Here is a 19,170-nt window from a genome sequence, read left to right as displayed (position 1 = left end):
ACCTATATGCAGATCTATATAGTACCATAGAATGGGGGATTCTATTACAGAGCCATATGATCAAGATCTGATCTCTCTATAGTCATCACCAAACAAACAATCACCGGTAGGGTTTAGGGTGTGTATTACAGATCATGGGACAAAAATCGATAAGGTATAAAAAAACTGTCAAAAATCAGTCTTCGATTGTCAATTAATAAAATGGGCAAAGAGACATTATCTAACACCCATGGGATTTAAGCTACAGTAAACGCAGCAGTGGGCGGCTGCACACCAAAGAGGTTAGTGGAAGAATGAAGTCAACAGAGAGGAATGTATAAACCATAGGTGTGATCACAGAGGCTCTGATACTATGTTAGAATTCCAGAATCCTGCAATCAAACCAAGAAAAGAAGAGAAGAAGAAAAGAAGAAGACAGAAGAGAGGGAAGAGGCGAGAGCACAAGTCAATCCCAAGGGGTATCTAACCTGCGGCTCAGACCAGAATAGTCTGCCGCAGGTTAGACCTTTGACATATATATATTTTCCAAAAATAAGACAGGTACAAAACTACCCTTTGTTAGACCTTTGACATATATATATTTTCCAAAAATAAAACAGGTACAAAACTACCCTTGTAACCTGCGATAGTTAACCCTAATACAAAATAGTAACCGATAAGGCCAAAATGCCCTTATGCCTAAAACTTAACAATATATATATATATATATATGCAGCCTACTTTATTGCCTTAATTAACTATAGAAATATGCTTTGAGATAGAAACTAACCTCACATTACGTTTGCCTTGCGTATTTATGGGTTCAGTCCTGCACTGAATACTGACTGGAAATTGTTTGCTTACACATTTTGAACTATAAAAATCATGTAGGACTTTGTTCATTGTGTAGATTATGTAACACATCAGAGAAAGTAACTTCTCTCTTGCACTAGGAATCTTCCTCGAAATCCTACCTATATAACACTGGCACTTTCTATGACAGACTTGATAAAGTTCAAAAAGATGTCCTCCTCCTACGTACCTCTGTTTCACAACTCTAGCTGTAGTGAAGGATATGACATCCTATAGTTAGTTTTTGAATCATAGTTGTCAAGGCATTGCCTAGGCGACAAGGCTCCTTAGTCGCCTAGGTGGCACCTTGTTGTTTTCCTTGATTATTTGACCATACTCCATTGCCTTGGTCACCTTTTTGCCTCGATGACTATGCTTTGAATTCTGGGAAACAAGAAGAAATTTACTGTTTCTCGTTGAAATGTAGAAATTAAACATTATAAGTTTGAATTTTTCATTTGTAAAATGGAACCTTGTTTATTGGTTATTAACTTGAGAAATCAAGCTGTGTTTATTCACTTTATTGTCAAGTCTTTTCCCCGAAAACATATTCTGGTTCTTTTGAGGAAACTCATGCATTCACCATATATTTCCTTATATACTGTTTAGAAATATAGTTCTAGAGTTTTTCAACTTTGTTTTTTCCAACTCATACATAGAATCATTTTTAGTTCTTCTGTGCAGGATATTATCTCACGAAAGTTTCATCCAACCCTGGAGCTGGTGACATTCTGATGGAATTTTTGGGATCTGTTATTATTTCTTTTGCCTTTTCAATGTTCAAACAGAGAAAGGTAACCCCTTCTTTTAACAACATGGAGTTTAAAAGGGTTCAAATCTCTAGATGAGAAAAAATGCATCATTTTAATGTCTTAGAGATGTAGTTGTTGTCACTGTTACTCTGAGCACATTTGAGGTGTGTTCTAGTTGGCCAACGGCATTACATGGCATACATTCAGATAGGAAAGCACCTCCATTTTTCAGTTTCCATAGAGGAGATTCCCTTCTCCGAAAATATATTTAGCTACAATATTGTTAATTTGCACTCTAATGCATTCTTTTAGAAGGGAGGGATTGTATTGGAAGCAGTTTGGGAAATAGTAATGCACAATGAAAGGCAAAAAATTTTGGATGAGGTTAGGAGAAGGTAGAACTCGTTTTTTGTGGAACAATCTCCAGTATTTGCATCATATGGGGTTGATCTCTTTAGGTCGTAAAATAGCTCATGACATCTACTTAATTCACAGTTGCACATCATGATTTTCCACTTCTTTTTTCCATTTTTTTTTTCCTTGGTTCCCATTGAAAATGATATTTGTTATCCTGTACAAATTTCAGCTTGTCAAGAGGCATGCGACAGAGATTTTCTTATCCGTGATCATCTCGTCATTATTCTCATTGTATTCAACTGCGATCATAGGGCGTCTTGTTGGCCTGGAACCCACTTTGACTATATCAATTTTGCCTAGATGTATAACAGTTGCATTAGCTCTCAGCATTGTCTCATTTTTTGAAGGTACACCAACTTCTTGATGCTCTACAATTTTAAGGAGTTAATCTTCTTTCCTCAGAACTGTGTTCCAGAAGACACAATTTTGACAGGGAATACCCAGTAGGTTGAATATTTTCCATCATATTATTTTTTTGTAAGAGCAGTGAACCACCGCGCATACTGTGAATTGCATTTGACTTTTCCTAAACTTCAATCCTAGCTTTGATTAATGTGGTTATCTTGTTAATTGCAGGTGTCAATGCATCTCTCACAGGCGCTGCAGTTATTCTAACTGGTCTTGTGGGTGCAAACTTTGTACAAGCAATGCTTGACAAACTTCGTTTGAATGATCCTATAGCTCGAGGATTAGCAGCAGCATCTAGGTATGCACAATTATCTTCATAGATTATAAATTAACATCTATTACAACCATACCAGTGGATAGTTCACAGCCACCACATTGAGTTTGGATTGCGGATCTGACTATTTACTGACTTCGATGCCCATCCATGTACAGGAAAATACTTGGGCTGTTGATAAATGAAGTGGCTCCCTAAATAGTTGTTTGATGCTTCCTTGCATAGTTGTCATGGCGTCGCCAAAGTGGCGATTTGGCGTCCTGGCGGAAAAAAAAGTTCATGGTAGTGTTAGGATTTATGTGACTCACAAATGGCGGTTGCCATTGGCTGATAGGCATTGCCATGGCACCACCATGGACGCCAGGTCACGCCTGATTCACTAGGTGGTCGATTTTTTGTAAAATGCAGGGTGATTTTGATAGGGCTATGTTGATTTTTGATGATTTGATGTTGCTTAATGTTGGTTTTATATGTTATAGGGTATATATTGTAGGCTTGTAGTATGCTAAATAACTTTAGAGAATAAAGGACATAAAAAAGTAGCATACTAAATAACTTAAGAAAATAGGGAAAATAAAAAATGACACATGGGCGATTTGACCGCCATGGTAACGCCATAATGGGCGATTCATCGCCAAATCGATTAGCCACCCCTCCACCGCCTTGGATCGATTTGACGCCGTGACAACTATGCTTCCTTGTAATTCAGTTATATATTTTCACACATTTAAAATAAAATTCTTTGATATCATCGAATAATTAGAAACAAAATTAAGTGGAGGGGTACTTGGTTATGTCCATTTTAAGGAGCTAGTGTCACACTCACTTGAGTATTCGAATCTCTTGTTGCAAGAGAGCAGTCAAGTTTTAATATTGTCATTGGGTACAACTCTATGACTCGAGTATTTGACTCTCTTGTTGCAAGAGAGCAGTCAAGTTTTAATTCCCTTGTCACTGGGTACAACTGTATGACCAAATGATACATTATTTGGGCACTAGCAGCAGCACCAAGGGAAGAACTTGTGGTTTCAGGAATTTCAGAACTCCTAATTTCTCTAGGAATCTTAGTCTCACTAGGAGTCCTATTTCCATTCTTTTATTGATTGATTTCTATGTTAGAGTTATTTTTTGAGTTTTTTCATTTTTATTTTTTTTTATTATGTTTATATGCCCTAATTCATGATGGATTAGGAATTTATAAGTGCAATCCTGTCATGAGTTGTTTTTCTTTCTGCTATTTGGTTTAGGTATCCAAACACAGCTGGAGGTTCTTGATTCGGTTTTGGAGTTGTTTCAAGTCTTTTATTGGTCAATTAAGTTGCAAGTTTGATTACTAGTTGGTTTAGGCTATTTCTACTCATGTTCTGAGTCATATTTGGAGAGTTTATATATGAGTGTGTGTATATATATATATACACACACACACTTATAACCAGCCATTGAGGCACATGGGTTTTATTATGAATAAAACATGGTTGTGAGAATCAACTACTACATTGGTGAGATTCCAATGCTGCTGCTGGGATTCCAGCAAGGTCAGGTGAGAGGTCTGGTCATACCTTCTTCTTCATTGGTTAATCTTTGCAAAAGTTATTGCAGAAATTGATCTTTAGTTGGATAGTCCTATCTCAAGTAGTATTCTTCCGAAACTCGTGATCAGACCCTTGGATCAAGTTCAACTTTTGATATTCTGTTATTATATTTGAATATAGTGATCCATTGGAATTTGATTCAAATCTGAAATACAGATCACCGTTTTATCTCTAATTCTTTAGTTTTGGTCCTTATTTTGCCCTGATTAACGACAAGCTCCACGAAAGTCATTTAAGGTGGTATGGGCCCTAAGGATTAAAGTATCCGTATCGGTCGCCGTAGTATCAGTCGGCCAAAATTAAGATACGTATTGGAGGATATCGTATCGTATTGGAGATATGCTAAGATATGCTAAAGATACGCACATAAATGGATAGGAAACACTTTTGTATAAAAAATTTGTTAAAAAAAGCTATTGATAACATGTATTATGCATAAACACTAAATTGAGGATATCGCACTAAGAATTCAAAGTTTGTAGTTGTCCCATAAATGTAAAATCCTTGTTCTCAACCTTGATTTCCACTTTAGTTAGAGAGAAATATGGTTGGCAACAACTTTGGAACAAAAACCCCTCAAAATCGTGTTTTTTTGAAAAATGACCCATTTTGGCCATTATATGACCGTAGCGCATCCGATACATACAGATACATACCAAAACGAACATTTCACCTCGATTTTATATTTTTCATAGAGTATCAGTGCCGTATCGGTGGTGTATCAGTGCATATCGGTATGTATCGTATGATACATATCGATACGAAAGGATTTTAAAAATTTCATGTATCGTATCAATAAGGGCCGATATAGATACGTATCGGTCGATACAGTACGATATGTACCGATACTTAAAACCATGGGCATATCCATGTTCAAAGGAGATTTGAGGATGCCCTTGTAAGTAGGAGTGATTGGATTCAGATTGAAGGAGCTAAAAGAGGTAGGGACAGGCCTAAAATGACCATAGGCAAAGTGGTGAGGAATGATATGCATTGTCTCGGTCTTGTCCCATGTATGACCTTGGGTAGAACCTATTAGAGGGCAAGGATCCATGTATCCAACCCCATCTAACTGAAGACTATCTTGACTTGTTGGGCTGTGCGTCTTTTCTCTTACTCTCTTCTTATATTTTTACCCTCATCTTTCTTTCCTTTTCTCTCATCTTTTCATCTCTTCCTTCCCTTTTTCCTATTTTGCTTTGTATGGATTCATGTAGTCGACCCCATTAAGTTGGGATAAGGCTGAGTTTGTCATCGCTATTGTTGTATTTATTCACTGCGATCGTGGTTTTCAACTTAGTTTCTAAACTTAATCCTTTAGGCTTCAAGAAACCCATCAATTGGTATGGCTAGCAGTGAGAGCCAATGGCGCCTGACATGGCCACACTGTTGGTATCCCTCATTTGAATGGCTAAAAGTATACAACAGTTATATAAACATGATTGATAACTATGGAATTGATCGAGAGGCAGCCACCTATTGGTTCAACTGCTAATAACACCATGAGAGTTCAAAGAGAGAGTACATCACACCTATATTAGAGGACTGATACAACAACGATAAACTCAATCTTATCCCAACTTAATAGGTTCGGCTACATGGATTTATACAAAACAAAATAAAAAAAGGTCCAAACAGAAAGGGGGTAGGAAGAGATGGAAATATGAGAGTAGGCAGATGAGAATAAGAGGAAAACGGCACAGCCAGCAAGTTAGGAAAATATTACAGATTTACAGGACTGATAAATACTACAAAGATGGTGAAGCCAGAAGTTTCTTCTTTTGTTGGAGAGATGAACCCATGGTTATTCCTTGATCGGTTAGCTTTTCTAGAACAATATCTTGATTGGTACAACTTGACAAAGGAGAGGAAGCATGTTACAGAAGGTGGAAAATCCATAAAGAGTGATGTAAGACTAGATCACATAGGGACCTAATCCCAGGCAGGATTTGAAATTCTGGTTGAATAGAGAAAGTTTGGATTACTCGCAACCCACAGCTCAGATGGATCTGAATTTTGGATCGTATGGATATCCTATATGAGCGAACAAACCATAAAAAATTAAGCAAATTCTACCAGATGGATTGAGACTTACGATTGGTTGTAAGAAAAAGGAAACTTTTGGTGATTCTTCGAGAACTAGAGTTGGAAGTGCCGGCTGATCCTCAAATTTGGATCAAGTGGTCATTCTAAGGTCCTCAATGAACCCTCAAAATCCTGCAGCGATCAGAGATCTGGTCTGGAAGTTGAACATTCTTCCTGGGAAATCTTTGTAATTGAAATCGATACACTGTGTGTGGCTCTGATCAGAAATCTTAGAGGGCTTCAAGCCATCAGACATTTTTGTAATAACTCTCAAAACACTCTCACTGGTTAGAATGAAGAAGAAAATAAAAGAAAGGAAAAAAGAGAATCGATTGGGGGTTAAGAAGGGGGGGAAAGAGTTGGGGAATAGGCATATATCTCACAAAATCCTGTAGCGATCAGAGATCTGGTCTGGAAGTTGAACATTCTTCCTGGGAAATCTCTGTAACGGAAAATCGATATGCTCTGCGTGTGTCTTTGATCAGAAATCTTAGAGGGCTTCAAGCCATCTGTTGAATTGTTCTTTACTGTAACTAGGACTATGATTTAGTTGTCTTAGACTCATACTCATGTATGAACTAGAACTCCTACTCATGTAAGAATTGGCACTTCTATTTTGCTATAAATAAAGAAGGGATTGTCTACTAAGACACAAGACCACATTCCCTAATTCTACATAGTATCAGAGCAGGTCTGATCACCAAAAACCCCATACCCATTCGACCCCAATCACCCCTACACATCCAAGCTCTTTCTGTGACCAGCCGTTGCAACCTTCACCACTGAACCCTTCACCGCTGCAACCAAACCTGCGACCATCACCGCCTGAACCTTCGCCGCCAAGAAGCTGCCTACCTGAACCTCCTTCATCTGAACCTGGTATCTACAGCCTTCACCGCTGCAACCAAACCTACGACCATCACTGCCTGAACCTTCGTCGCCCAGAGGCTGCCTGCTAGAACCCTCTTTCCTTCATTTAAACCCTTCACCAACACCGCCTAAACCTTCCCCTTGCCATCACGACCATCTGCACCATCACCATCCGAACCCTCGCCACTGCCATCACGAGCTGCCATTAATACTAGCCATCACCAAAATCGAGCATCACCTCTTCTTCTCCAGTGAAACCAACCATCGCTGCCTCTCCTTCGGCACCTGCAACCTCCACCTAAGCAGAGGTCGAGTTTAGGTATTCTTTCGAACTAACCATTACTTAAACCACCTAAAACTAAACCAACCCAAGTCCAAACCATTAGTTCGACCTAACCATACCTTAATCCACCTAAAACTAAACCAACCCAAGCCTAAAACCGACCAAACCAACCCAAGTCTAAAACTGACTAGACCTCACCCCAACCAATTCTAACCATGCACTAGTCTCTTTTCTAGCCGAAAAAAAAAGGGAAGCGATTTTGCCTTTTCTCAATTCTCTCCCTCAGTGGTGAGTGATCTGGCCTTTTTCTTGTACCTTTTGATGCTTAATTAGCTTTGTTTTGGTCATCTTCTCTTGTGATTGCTTGTTGAACCTGCCCTTATGGTGTCTGAAGATTCCGGGGTATCAGTTACTCAAGAAATAGGGGGTCGTTCATCTGGACATGATAACCCTCTTTCCCCTACTAGCACCATCAAGTTGGATGGAAGCAACCATCTGATTTGGTCTCGGTCTTACTACCTGTCGATTGCTGGTCGTGGTTATGCCAGATTTCTCACAGGTGATTTAGTACGCCCTTCTATTGCAGGTCCTGCTTAGGATAAATGGGACTCTGCCAACTGGATGGTAATGTCCTACCTTATTAATTCTATGTCTTCTTTTATTGCTCGGACATATCTGTTACTTGATTTTGCTGCTAAGATTTGGAAAGCTGCTAAGGCCACTTATTCTCACATGGGCAAGTGTGCTCGGTGTTTTGAACTGAGGAAGAAGGTTCATCGAGCTACTTAGAAAGAGCTTTCTGTGGCTCAATATTACTCTGATCTGTAGGGTATGTGGAATGAGATTGATTATTATGAGACTTATCAACCTGTTTGTGAGACTGATGTTGTTGCGTTTAAGAAGCGTGAGGAGGAGCTCCGCGTTTATGATTTCTTGGTCGGTCTCAATGTGGAATATGATCAGATTAGGGCTAATGTGCTTAATCGTGATCCATCACCTACCCTTGAGGAAGCCTATTTGATCATTCAAGCTGAGGACCAACGTCGATCTGAGATGCTCCAACCTGTTTCTCAGGATCGATCTGCTCTTGTTTCCTCTACCGGTATGGGGTCCCGACCTGTTACTTCATCATCTGCTGACAAGCCGATTGTCAAATGTGACTATTGTGGAAGGAGCGTCACACTAGGGAAACTTGTTGGAAGCTTCATGGACGTCCTACCAATTCTCGTGGATGTAATTAGGGTCGTGGGAATAACACCCAGGAAAATCAGTCTAAGACTACAGTTGATTCTGACAGTTCCACTACTACAGGTGCATTTTTCTCTACTGACGAAGTAGCTATGCTTTGTCGTATGTTGACTCAGATGGGATCCTCTACTACTGCTGCTGCCTTCTCTCTACCACTGATCATTGCCTCACACTCAGCCCACTCAGGTATTATAGTTTGTGGTCATAATGCATCAGTAGCCTCCTAATCCTGGATACTTGACTCTGAGGCTACTGATCACATGACCGGTTTACATACATTCTTTTCTACTTATTGTCCCTCCTTAGGCAATACCAAAGTTCGTGTTGTTGATGGTTCCCTTTCACCTATTGCTGGGTCGGGTTCTATCCAATGTTCTCCTTCATTATCACTATCCTCTGTGTTACATGTTCCTAAGTTCACTACTAATTTGTTGTCCATTGGTAGTATTACTAAGGATTTGAACTGTAAAGTCACTTTCTTCCTACTCACTGTGTGTTTTAAGACTTGGTGACGGGGGCAACGATTGGCAATGGTAGAATGAGTGGTGGTCTTTATTACCTCGACACTGGTCCCTCCCGGGCTCTACACACTTCCTCTGATGTGGCACTCTCTGAACTTTTAGGTTGGTATTGCCATCTGGGTCACCCCCCATGCGGCACTTTATCTAGATTATTTCCAACATTGGTTCAACATTGTACTATGGACCAGTTTATTTGTGATGCATGTGTTTTGGCAAGACAAACTCGGAATGTTTATCCTCTTTCTAATAATAGAAGTACTATTCCTTTTACTTTAATTCATTTTGATGTTTGGGGACCTGCACGGCGTGTCTCTGTTTCTGGCTATCGATGGTTGGTTACTTTTATTGATTGCAATACTCGTTCTACTTGGATTTATTTATTGCATCATAATAGTGAAGTTTTTCAGTGCTTTCGGGAATATCATTGCATGGTTAGGACCCAATTTAATGCTAAAATCGAGATACTGCGAGCTGACAATGGGAAGGAATATATGGATGGTTCCTTTTAGTCTTACTTGATTGACCATGGGATAATCCATCAGACTAGTGTGGATACTCCGAAGCAGAATGGCGTGGCTAAACACAGGAATCGTCATCTAATTGAGGTTTTCGCTCCTTGATGTTTGAAATGCAGGTCCCCGCACCCTACTAGAGTGAGGTTGTTCTCGCTGCTGCCTATCTCATCAATAGGATACCTTCACGGGTACTTGATTTTACGAGTCCCATCGAGTTGTTATCTGGGTCTCGTACTTTTGTTGTTCCTCCCAAGGTTTTTGGTTGTGTTTGCTTTGTTTGTAATCATCAGGTTTCGAGAAAGCTTGATCATCGTGGACTTCGATGTATTTTTGTGGGTTATTCTCCCACTCAGAAAGGATATCGATGCCATCATCCACCTTCTTGGCGGCTCTTTGTTTCCATAGATGTGCTATTTCATGAGACTAAGGCTCACTTCCCACCTCTTCAGAGGGAGTCCTCTGTTGGTGAAAAGGTGATTCAGATCCCTACTTTTGAGTATCCTTTAAACCTTACCATAGATGATGGTGCTACTCAGAGGGATACTGGAATAAAGACTACCAGTTTAGAGGTTCCCATGGGTGCAGAGGTTACTGTTTAGGGCAAACTATTAATTCAGGAGCAGGAGGCACCCATTGGTCCAGATGTTATTGTTCAGGGGGAGCCATCGATTCAGGAGCAGGAGGCTCCCATTCAGGGGGAGCCACAGATTCAGCAGAAAACACAGGATGGTCCAGTGATAAAGGTATTCTCTAAAAAAAAAAAAAGGGAGAACTGAAACTACCACTCATACTACCACTGCTACTCTATTGCTTCCTGATCCTGAGTCCTCTCTTCCAGGTATAATCTTTCCCCTCACTTTTGATCAGTCTCTTGATGTTTTTATTGCTCGTAGAAAAGGCCATCGAACTTGTACCCAACATCCTATTTCTAATGTGGTGTCATATAATGCTCTCCCCATCATATCTTGCATTTGTGTCATTCTTGTCTCTGTTTCTATTCCTAAAAAATGGTATAAGGCAAATATAGAACCTAAGTGGAAGGAGGCAATGAATGAGGAGATGAGAGCTCTTTACAAGAATAACACATGGGATCTAGTTGTTCTCCCTTTGCAAAAGCGACCAATTGGTTGCAAATGGGTGTTCATGGTCAAGCATAATGCTAATGGGACTATGGATCGATACAAGGCAAGATTGGTAGCAAAGGGCTTTACTCAGACTTATGGGATTGACTACCAGGAGACCTTTGCACCTGTAACAAAAATGAATACAGTTCGAGTTATCATCTCCTGTGCAGTGAACCAAGGATGGGAGCTACAACAACTGGATGTCAAAAATGTCTTTCTTCATGGAGAGCTGACTGAAGAAGTGTATATGGACATCCCACCCGGATATTCTAGTTCAGAAACACAAGGCAAGGTGTGTAAACTGAAGAAAGCTCTGTATAGATTGAAACAATCTCTCAGGGCATGGTTTGGTCGTTTTCACAAGGCCATGATAGCTGTTGGCTTTACACAAAGTAATGCTGATCATACATTATTTATTAAAGAGGTGGGTGGTCGGATTACTGGGCTAATAGTATATGTGGATGATATTGTTGTTACTGGCAATGATACAGATGAAATCTCTAAACACAAGGCTCATCTTGGTAAGAAGTTTGAGATCAAAGACCTAGGAAGACTGAAATACTTTCTTGGCATTGAGGTGGCGCATTCAACCAAGGGTATTGTTCTCTCTCAGAGAAAATATACCATGGACCTCCTCTCAGAAACTGGTATGTTAGGGTGTAAACCCTTGGATACTCCTATTGAGGCTAACTCTCATCTCAGAAGCAAGGAATGTGAACCTATTGATAAGGGTTGGTATCAAAGACTGGTTGGAAGACTCATATATCTATCCCATACAAGACCAGACATAGCTCATGCAGTAAGTTTGGTGCGTCAGTACATACATGATCCCTACTCATCACATATGGATGCTGTGAACCGGATTATTAGGTACTTGAAGACAGCACTTGGAAATGGCATTTTATTCTCTCCTACAAATCACATGAGGATTGAGGCATACACTGATGCTGATTGGGTAGGCTCTCCAGACGATCGTTGCTCTACTGCTGGCTATTGTACATTTGTTGGCGGTAACTTAATTACGTGGCGCAGTAAGAAGCAATTAGTTGTGGCAAGATCAAGTGCAGAAGCTAAGTTTCAAGCTATGGCACATGGGATTTGCGAGCTACTTTGGTTGCAAGGTCTCCTTCATGACCTGCGTGTATCCAACCAGTTGCCGATGTTTCTGTATTGTGATAATAAGTCAGCCATCAATATTGCACACAACCCTGTTCAGCATGATCATACCAAGCATGTCGAGATCGATAGGCATTTCATTAAGGAGAAGCTAGAGCAAGGACTGATATGTATTCCATTTATGCGAAGTGAAGGTCAGCTAGCAGATATTCTCACAAAGGGACTTAGTGGTAAAGCTTTTCATTTTATTTTGTCCAAGTTGAGTATGTGTGATAACCATGCACCAACTTGAGGGGGAGTGTTGAATAGTTCGTTACTGTAACTATGACTATGATTTAGTTGTCCTAGACTCATACTCATGTATAAACTAGAACTCCTACTCATGTAAGAACTAGAACTTCTATTTTGCTATGAATAAAGAAGGGATTGTATCTGCTAAGACACAAGACCACATTCCCTAATTCTTCACCATCAGACATTCTTGTAATAACTCTCAAAACACTCTCACAAGTTAGAATGAATACGAAAATAAAAGAAAGGAAAAGGAGAATCGATTGGGGGTTGAAAGGGGGGGGGGGAAGAGTTGAGGAATGGGCATCTTACCCCTGAGTGTTTTTGGCATCTCACCCTCTCAGGTAACAGTTATTTCAGCCATGAGTAAAACACTCAAATTCATAAACTTCAATCTATCTTTCCATTATGATCAACGGGCTTTAAATAGACTTACATTGCTTGGATACAAAGACATAACAAAAAAGGAAACTAATGCTGGAAATAAAACCTTCTAACTTCTAACTTGCTAACCAAGTAGGAGTAATTTTGTAACTAACAACTGAACATAAAAAGAAACTAAGTACTGAACATAAAAAGAAACTAAGTTACAAAAAATAGGAAACTAACTTGACAACCCAAAATAGGAAACTAAATACTATGCTAGCTGGGCCAAAATCAATGGCTGATGGAGATCATATTTTGGAGCTGAATAAGGGACAGATGTATATATCTTCTAGGAGATTCTTTGAAGACAAACTTGCAGGAATTACTGTTCACGTGATTCGTGAATAGTGTTTCCAGCTTTCCTTTTGGGCTGGTTAGATGGGACCAAGGTGGGTGCTGGCTGGTCCAACATCGGACTTGGTTCGATGGGGCCAGCCGCCCCTTCCTTGTGCAAGCTTGATCTACACCAAAGAGAGGTCCTGAGTTAGAACACTTGAACATAGGACTTGGAAAGAGATGAAACATGAGTTGAATAAGTACGTACCAAAGTATATCCAAAGAAAACTCTCCTTTCAACAAGAATACCACCAAAAGGACTTCAAACCTGAAGATAACCTGAAGTAGCCATCTATAAAATTCAGTTTGCAAGTTGGAGAATGTTAAAATTCATCTTTCTTTTCCCTTGTCTCATCTTTCCACCTCTTCCTTCCCCTTCTTTCTTTTTGGACTTTTGTCTATTTTGTTTCATTCGGATCCATATAGCTGACCCCATTAAGTTGGGATAAGGCTGAGTTTGTTGTTGTTGTTGTTGTTGTTGTTGTTTTTGTTTTTGTAGTGTTAAGCACCGGCTGACCTCAACTTTGCACCATCAAAGTAGGAAACAAAAGAAGAAGCTAAAGAAGAGGAGCCAATCAGGCCCCATTTGTTTGATAGATAAAAATGGGTGGGAAACTTGTGAGGGTGCGTCCCCCATGTTTTGGGTTGGGTTGACAAGGAAAGGAAATAATGGAATATGTAATATTTAGTGGGGTGTTATTCTATGGGAAAGAGAGGAAATGGACGTGGTGTGGAATTCTATGTGAAAGAGAGGAAATAGGAGGAAGAGAGAGACACAAAACAACTTTTCCATGAAGTCCTACCAATTTTGGTAGGACTTTGGAAGTGAATGGGGTGGGAAAAGTTAAGTGCCACATCAGCAGACAACAATTATTGCATTAAATGACATTTTATAGTAAGCTTCCCTCCCCACTTATCCAAACACTCATATTAGTGGTAATTTGTGGGAAACAAGCAAGTTTCCCTTCCCTTGCCACTTCTCTTCGTCAAACAAACAGGGCCTCAATGATTGAAGGTGAAAATCAAGTTCTTTGCAAGGCATAAGATTTTCCTTCACTTGAAGAGCTAAAGCCTACAATTGAAGATAAAGATGATGAACAAAGCAGCTTACGACAACAAAGATGAGACAACTCGTGAAGATTTTAAGGAAGAGATTCAACATGCAGAAATTGTCTGAGAAGATAACGTTGCAGAACTCAAAGAAGATAGCAAAGACAAGGTTGCAGCAGTGATTCTAGATGAGGCTGTTCTTAAGGATTATATTGAGAACACTCTATTTGAGGTAGTGAATATTCAAAGTTTTATTTTTGTTGTAGAATATTTCATAGAGTTCATGATTCCACAACACTACTTCAACGAGAAGGTTCCCAGGGTTATGGATTTTCTTGTATCGTTCATGTGCTGCCAAAATTTTATTTTGTATTGAAGATGCATGCTACTCCCGCAGCGTTCATTATATGCCACCACAGAACTTGTGGGTGAGCTTTTCAAGCCAGGGAGAATTGATTCAGTATTTGGGAATTAGAAATAGTGCCAAGAGAAGAATAAGAACTAATGGTTTCAGGAACTCAGAATTCTTAGTTTCTCTAGAAATCCTATTCTCATTGGGAATCCTATTCCTATTCTGCTATGGAGTTCTATTCAAGAAGAGTTATATTGTCAGTTTCTTTCCCTTTTATGATTATGTTTATGTGTGCTAGTTCAAGTTGGAATAGGAATCTATAAGGGCGGTGCTGTTACTAATTGTTTTTCTTTCATTATGTTGTTGATTTTATTTATTAGGTCAATTCCTAGTTGGTTTAGGACTCCAAACACAGCTGGATATTCTTGAGTCAATTTAGGAGTTGTTTTATGTCTTTTATTGATTATATTTAGTGGCCAGTTTGATTACTAGTCGGTTTAGGCTATTTCTAGTTCTTTTTTTTTGGTCAGCTAAAAAAGAAACTAGATTAAGTAATAGAAAACTTAGTACATGGTCCCTCGGTGAGGTAATTAGGAGCCCTAGTAATTAGCGTACTATATGCCATAGCTTTGAGTTGTCCTTGTAGGTTATGGTTATGAATATTACAGAACCTGGGATAATTGAGATAGAAGTCTAATTCATGGCACACCATAATTAAAGTTCATGGCCATAGTTCTACTGAATTTTTAAACTGTTTCTCAAGCAACATTCTGATCTCCTTTGCATCGCTCCCAATGCTATCCACCTTCCATCCAGCCGATCTCGCCCATTCCAACCCCTTCAAAAATCCTAATGCTTCTGCTTCACCGCGGTTTCCTTTCAAAACATAGTTAGATTCCCATAAGATTTCGTTGTTTTGATACGAGAAAACAATAGCCCAAGCTGACATATTTGTCTTATTGTCATGTACACTTGTGACCATAAGAAGATTGGTGTCATATGGGGTGGGGTTATAAAGTTGAGTAATGGGAGACATCACCTAAGCCTCCATCGACTTGTGTGGTGAGCTGTTAGCTAACCAGTACTCACCTTGATTGATAATACTAGAAATATCGGGTTTTTTTTTCCCGAAGACAATGTTTTGTTTCTGTGGTTCCATAGGAAATAACATATTATTATTATTACACAAAAAAAACCAATTTAGATCCTTTTATGGGATGAAACCCGACTTAAAGCAATATGAAACTAAACTTTTGACGGAGTTGCATGGTTATCTGAGGCCTAGGTGCCTGAGGCCCAGACCTTTCTTGCAAGTTCACACTCAAACAGAATATGGAAAGCAGACTCTCTCTGGAAGCGGCAAAAATAACATTGAGGGTCAATATCCACCTAATTAGATTGAATGTCTTTTGTGGGGAGGCCTTCATTAATCGCTCTCCAGAAGAAAAGTTTAAACTTGGGGTGGATATTGATTCTCCAAAAATATCGCCACATCGAGAGCAGAGAGTGGAGCATTGACACCTGTGTGAGTATTCATTGAAATTTGTTAGCTCAGTGGTCTTGAGATATTGAGCCGCTAGCTTAGTTGAGAAGGGTCCATTGTTAGACAGAGAGCACCACCACTTGTCGGGTTGATTTGGCAAAGGAGCTTGTGCAATAATGTTTGTATTATCAACAGAGGTAGCAGAATTCAAAAGCTCAACATTCCAGATGTTATTATTGAGGAAGTAGCAAATTGGGGTAGTGGGCGGACATGGGTGGTGTACATGATAGTGGTCATTGAGGTCAATGGTTCGATTATGAGTTCTCATCCACAGGTTAAACCAAAAGAATGTTGAATTTCCATTCCCTATTTTCCGAAAAACCAGGTCATTTAGGGTGGACAAAATTTTGATGATACTATTCCAAGACGGAGACCCTCTAGTTTTTAGGGTTTTAGGGTCAAAGATTGATCTCTTATTGAAATATTTTGATTTTAAGATTTGACTCCAAAGTTCATCAGGTTTGATAATAGTCGCCACCCTAATTTAAGGAGTAAAGCCTGATTTTGGGTTCTTGCATCTCTGAATCCAAGTCCTCCAAGGGTCTTTGGACGGAAAACTTTTTGCCAACCAATAAGGTGGGCTTTCTTATTTCCTAGTTCATCCCCATTCCAAAATTGTGAGAGAATGGAATCCAGATTTTTATAGATTTTCTTGGGGAAATAAAAACATGACATAAGGTAAGAGGGTATTAAGGCTAGTGAAGATTGGAGAAGGTCTCCTCTACCAGTGAAGGAGAGTAACTTGGATTTCCAGATGCTAAGTTTATGCCTTATCCTATTTACAACATTATTAAAGGGGCAAAAACGGTTCCTGGAATGAAAAATATTAGTGCCCAGATAGCAAGAATCAGTCCCCATTTCCCCGATGCCAATGATTCTCCTTAAAGCTTCTTTCGCACTGGCATCGACGTTGGAGCTAAATAAGAGACCACTTTCGTCAAAATTTATTGTTAACTCTGAAAGATCAGAAAAGAGGTCCAAGATGCATTTAATAGTGGTCAGGTCCTCCTGAGTTGCCTGACAAAAAATAAAGGTATCATCCACAAAAACTAAATGAGTAATTTCAGGGGCATTTCTTGCTATTTTGATTCCTTTGAACAAATTGAGCTCCCTATAAGTTCCCAAGAGTCTAGAAAGAGCTTCCATGACTATGATGAAAAGAAATGGGCTTAGTGGGCATCCCTGCCGAATACCCTTAGAGGCTTTGAAAAAATTAAATGCAGAACCATTTAATTTTATAGAGAAAGATGTAGTGCTAATAAGGTTATGTATCAGGGTGTTCCATTTTTCACCAAAACCAAGGAATTTAAAAATAGCAATGAGGAAGCCCCATTCGACCTTGTCATAGGCCTTTGCCAAGTCCAACTTGATGGCGATGAACCCGACCTTGCTCTTTTTTCTTTTAAGAAAATGGAAAATTTCTTGTGCTATGATAATGTTGTTAGCCATTTGTCTACCTAGAGCAAATGCAGCTTGGTAGGGAGAAATAAACTTGTGGAGGATTGGCTTCAGTCTAGAGGCCAAGAGCTTTGCCACAAATTTGTAAGTGACATTACAAAGGCTGATAGGTCTGAAGTCAAACACAAATTGGGCTTGGTCCTTCTTGGGTATCATACAAATGAGAGTATGATTAACATGAGGGGGCAATGTTCCAGAAGTGAAAATGTCTCTTACAAAAGAAATAATGTCTGCTTGAGTAAGGTGCCAGAATTTTTGGAAAAAGATTGCTTGGAAACCATCATGTCCAAGAGCTTTAAAGGGCCCAATCGAAAAGACTGTGGTCTTAATCTCATCCAATGAGGGGGGTTCTGAGAGATTGTTCCCATTCAATTCCCCAATGGGTGGGAAAAGACACTTAATAAAACGAGGGTCCAAAGGGTTTGAGGAGGTGTATAGGTTTTCCAGAAATCCGGCAAATTCTTTTGTCATATCACCTGGTTGTTTAATTCTTACCCCTGATCTATCCAGGACATAGTCATCACGACGTCAAATCGATCCAAGACGGTGGAGGGGTGGCTAATTGTTTGGCGATGAATCGCCCAATATGGCATTGCCATGGCGGTCAAATCGCCCATGTGTCATTTTTTATTTTCCCTATTTTCTAAAGTTATTTAGTATGCTACTTTTTTATTTCCCCTATTCTCTAAAGTTTTTTAGCATGCTACAGGCCTACAATATATTCCCTATAACATATAAAACCAACATTAAGCAACATCAAATCATCAAAAATCAACATATAACATATAAAACCAACATTAAGCAATATCAAATCATCAAAAATCAAGCCCTATCAAAATCACCCTGCATTTTACAAAAAATCAACCGCCTAGTGAATCAGGCGTGACCTGACGTCCATGGCAGTGCCATGGCGACGCCTATCAGCCAATGGCGACCGCTATTTGTGAGTCATGTAAATCGTAGTACTGCCATGAACTTCTTTTTCCGCCAGGACGCCAAATCGCCTTGGCGACGCCTATGCGACGCCATGACAACTATGATCCAGGATAGAATGGACATGTCTCTTATGAAGGTTGACATTGGTCATGGCATGAAAAAATTTAGTATTCCTATCTCCTTCAGAAAAGAAGTGCTGCCTCGACTTTTGGTACCAAAATTTTTCTTCCGCATCCAAAGTCTAAGAGAATTTATCCTCAAGAACCTTAAGGTCATTATTGCTATGTGTAGGGTGTGTGCCTTAGAAATTCTCAAGAGTCAAATAATCAGAGATCATCCTGCTTTTCAACAGATCAATACGACCAAACACATTCCTATTCCAAAGGGTAAGGGATCTTGATGCAGATTCTTCACCAAACTAGGCTTGTTTTATTAGGAATAAGCTTAGGGTTGGGTTGTATACGTGTTGGGCCTTCAGTCCATGTGGTTCGGAGTATATTGGACTACTTTTATGGGTCTAAACTAGGGGTTCTAAGGTGGCATACGGGATTCAGTGATTTGTTTCCTTTTTCTTTAGTTTCCTTTTTTAGATGGGGTTATTTAGTTTCTAATTTTCAGTCATAAATTAGTTTCTATTTCCAGTTTAGCAACTAAAGGACTTTCTATTTTGTAAGTTTCTATTTTCAGTTTTAGTAACTAGTTGAGTTTCTAATTTTTAGTTTCCTATTTCAGTTTTGGAAAC

At 39.5% G+C, this 19,170-nt stretch overlaps 1 protein-coding gene across 2 annotated transcripts in view; it reads left to right on the top strand.

The window, feature by feature from the left end:
- The window catches only part of LOC122064118 (plastidal glycolate/glycerate translocator 1, chloroplastic-like), a 39,816-nt gene that overhangs the window by 7,298 nt on the left and 13,348 nt on the right, over positions 1 to 19,170 (top strand). Inside the window, exons 5-8 of one of the 2 annotated variants that reach the window (XM_042627834.1) lie at positions 1,516 to 1,625; positions 2,170 to 2,347; positions 2,577 to 2,706; positions 2,841 to 2,958. In XM_042627834.1, the coding sequence (XP_042483768.1) occupies positions 1,516 to 1,625; positions 2,170 to 2,347; positions 2,577 to 2,706; positions 2,841 to 2,880 (458 nt within the window). In that variant the 3' untranslated portion in view covers positions 2,881 to 2,958. Of the gene's footprint in view, positions 1 to 1,515; positions 1,626 to 2,169; positions 2,348 to 2,576; positions 2,707 to 2,840; positions 2,959 to 19,170 lie in introns of those variants that run through there. The other variant, XM_042627833.1, reaches the window with a different exon arrangement.

Source organism: Macadamia integrifolia, unplaced genomic scaffold (genome assembly GCF_013358625.1).
Source record: "Macadamia integrifolia cultivar HAES 741 unplaced genomic scaffold, SCU_Mint_v3 scaffold1527, whole genome shotgun sequence".
Taxonomy (NCBI): Eukaryota; Viridiplantae; Streptophyta; class Magnoliopsida; order Proteales; family Proteaceae; genus Macadamia; species Macadamia integrifolia.
This window is presented reverse-complemented; position numbering and strand designations above follow the sequence as displayed.